This window comes from Atta colombica, unplaced genomic scaffold (assembly GCF_001594045.1).
Source record: "Atta colombica isolate Treedump-2 unplaced genomic scaffold, Acol1.0 scaffold9, whole genome shotgun sequence".
Taxonomy (NCBI): Eukaryota; Metazoa; Arthropoda; class Insecta; order Hymenoptera; family Formicidae; genus Atta; species Atta colombica.
Genome location: NW_017259583.1, coordinates 2559047 through 2561515, shown reverse-complemented (window position 1 = coordinate 2561515; position 2469 = coordinate 2559047). Strand labels below are relative to the sequence as shown.

Below are 2469 nucleotides of genomic sequence, written 5' to 3'. Positions count from 1 at the left end.
TATATATATTTATATATACATATATATGTACGCTATTACGTGGCACCGTTACGAGGCGTTGAGCACCGCGTACACGGGCGAGGTGAGGACGAAAACGGAACAGTAATAGCGAAAGGGAGAGGATGACGTTGATCCGCGCGCGATTCGCGTGACCGTTGCAGTCGATCGCCACGAAAAATGACGTATTGAATGGCACGTAGAATGAAACGTACGTTACGTTGCGTCAATGCAATTGACGTACGACAGGTTTATCGAGAAAGATATGAAAATGAAAGGAAATTTTGTGTAATTCAAGAAATTGTTCTAGTTTTTAACCATTTGTCGAGTTAAGTGTTCTCATTTTTTTTTATTAAGGCTGAAATTAACTATGATCAATATTATATATAATGGTTACGTTCAGCAGAGAAAGTAGATCTGCAACTGTTGTGAAATTCTTTAATACGGTTGCCCTTAGTTCCTCATTATAGATCTAAATATACAATTACATTAAAAAATACAATTGTTATAAAACTGTCAGAAGCTATTTTCTCTACTGTCTCGCAATTAATGATTAATAATATATAAATTGAGACTTGATTATCTGAATTACATCTGAGTTACATAAATCTGGAAATCATAAATGAATTAATAAAGCAAAAGGAGCAACGTTTCTACGGCTCCACCAAAATATTTTAAGCTTTTGAAAACGGCAGAGTAAAAAGCGAGAAATTTACAATATTGAAGACACGTAGAGAAGACTAGACGTAACGCTGGAATGCGAATTATGTATTCTTGCAGGAGAACACGGAATTGTAGGAAAAGGATAAGAAATTAGTGCAATTTACTGACAGAGAAACCAGGTTGGCATATGTCAATGTCCTACACTAGCATATACGTATATAAGTAGTTTGAAATTTATCATAGATAAATTAAAAAGTCTTGAAAAAAAAAGAAAGATATATGAATAAAATTTAATCAGAATATACAATACAATTCTCCCATGTTAGATCAGACAACTATGTTAGATCGTGCATAGTTCACGATAATAAAATACCAAGTTTCGCAAAACGTGCAATCTATTGCGCATTTCGATGATTGCGATTCAATTCCCCGGAAGGGTTTTGCCGATTTCCGTTTCAGTCGCAAGGTACTTCTACTTCAAGGAACTACGACACGCAGTTTAAAACTCGATTGGAGCGAATTTACTCGCATTTCGAAAATCCCGGAAAGGAAACATCATCATTAGATTGCGTCAGATGTAACCAAAATTGACAAAACTGGTTTTTCAACGAAATTTTATTAAACTCATATTGATGTATAAATCTCTTGTGCGAGACATGGATGCCAATGACACAGTGACAGTCGACGAGAATTTATTGAATTGATGTGTCGCATTTTTATTCGATATATCCGTATAGACTGACAGATTTATCGGTTAATCGGTAAACGGATTGTAACCTGTTAAGAATTCCAGTAAACGTTACATGCAACGAGTTTTAATGTACTGGATTAATCTGAGCATTCGCTTGAACTGGAAAAACACGCGGACGCGATCGATGTCACGTCGGCAGCTTCCGACACCAAGGGGAGTTTACGACGATACGATTGGTATGTCCATCGTTTCTTAGAGAAAGTAACATATAAAACCAAAGCATAGCAAAAGTACTGGCGAAGATATGCGACAAGAGAAAAAAAAGAAGTCAGGCATCACAAGTATGAGCATTCAACGAAGGAGGAAGAGAATAAAACCTGTTCGTTAAAGAAGGAGAAGAGTGTTTCTTCGTGGCTCGTGTATTTGTTAAGGGAGGAGAAGTGGGGCGTCTGTCCCAAAGGGGAGTGGTGGTCGCTCGGGACGGTGGGACCGTCGTCGCCGTAGCTGAACAAAGAGGTGTAACGTGGGGGTATACGACTTGGGGCCTCGGATCCGATGGGCCTCCGGGTGGCGAAGGCGAAAGTGTGCCGCGTATATAAGACCAGGAATCGACGGCAATCAGCATCCAGTTCACTTCTGGACGCACCCGGAACATTGCGAGAGCAAAAATGAGAATCCTGGTACGTCTACCGCCGTAGTCGATTTCGCTCGTCGACTTTTTTCGTTCTGGTGTCGCGTCGGGAAGTTCGTCCGAGAAGCCTCATGCACCAAAGAGGCCCAGATAGATAACACTGCCTGCGAGAAGTGAACGATGGAGAATGGGATTAATCGGGGTGTGAATCGCTCGAGGGAGATCAAATGCGCATCTTTGTCGCGGTAGATATGGAAAATCATTACGGGATTTCGCGAACAAGTTGCTCGAGGAGTGTACTCTTTTTTTAAACAAACGTTTCGCATTTTATCAATGTCAGTTATCGATTTTTAAAGCGGATTCACTTTGCAAAGTGAACGAATCGTCTTCATATTCAGGACATTTTATCACAACATTTTGAGTCTATTTATTTTTATATTTTTGTTAGAATTTTGAAAGAATATAATACATTGTGCGGTGATGTGTA

At 39.4% G+C, this 2469-nt stretch overlaps 2 protein-coding genes across 2 annotated transcripts in view; one reads left to right on the top strand and one right to left on the bottom strand.

The window, feature by feature from the left end:
- Positions 1-2469, bottom strand: part of LOC108693406 (angiotensin-converting enzyme) — a 58617-nt gene that overhangs the window by 19668 nt on the left and 36480 nt on the right. The window lies entirely within an intron of this gene.
- LOC108693408 (proline-rich protein 4-like) overlaps positions 1958-2469 on the top strand; it is a 2374-nt gene continuing 1862 nt past the window's right edge. Inside the window, exon 1 of the mRNA XM_018202326.1 lies at positions 1958-2031. Within this exon, the coding sequence (XP_018057815.1) occupies positions 2020-2031 (12 nt within the window). The 5' untranslated portion in view covers positions 1958-2019. The remainder of the gene's footprint in view (positions 2032-2469) is intronic.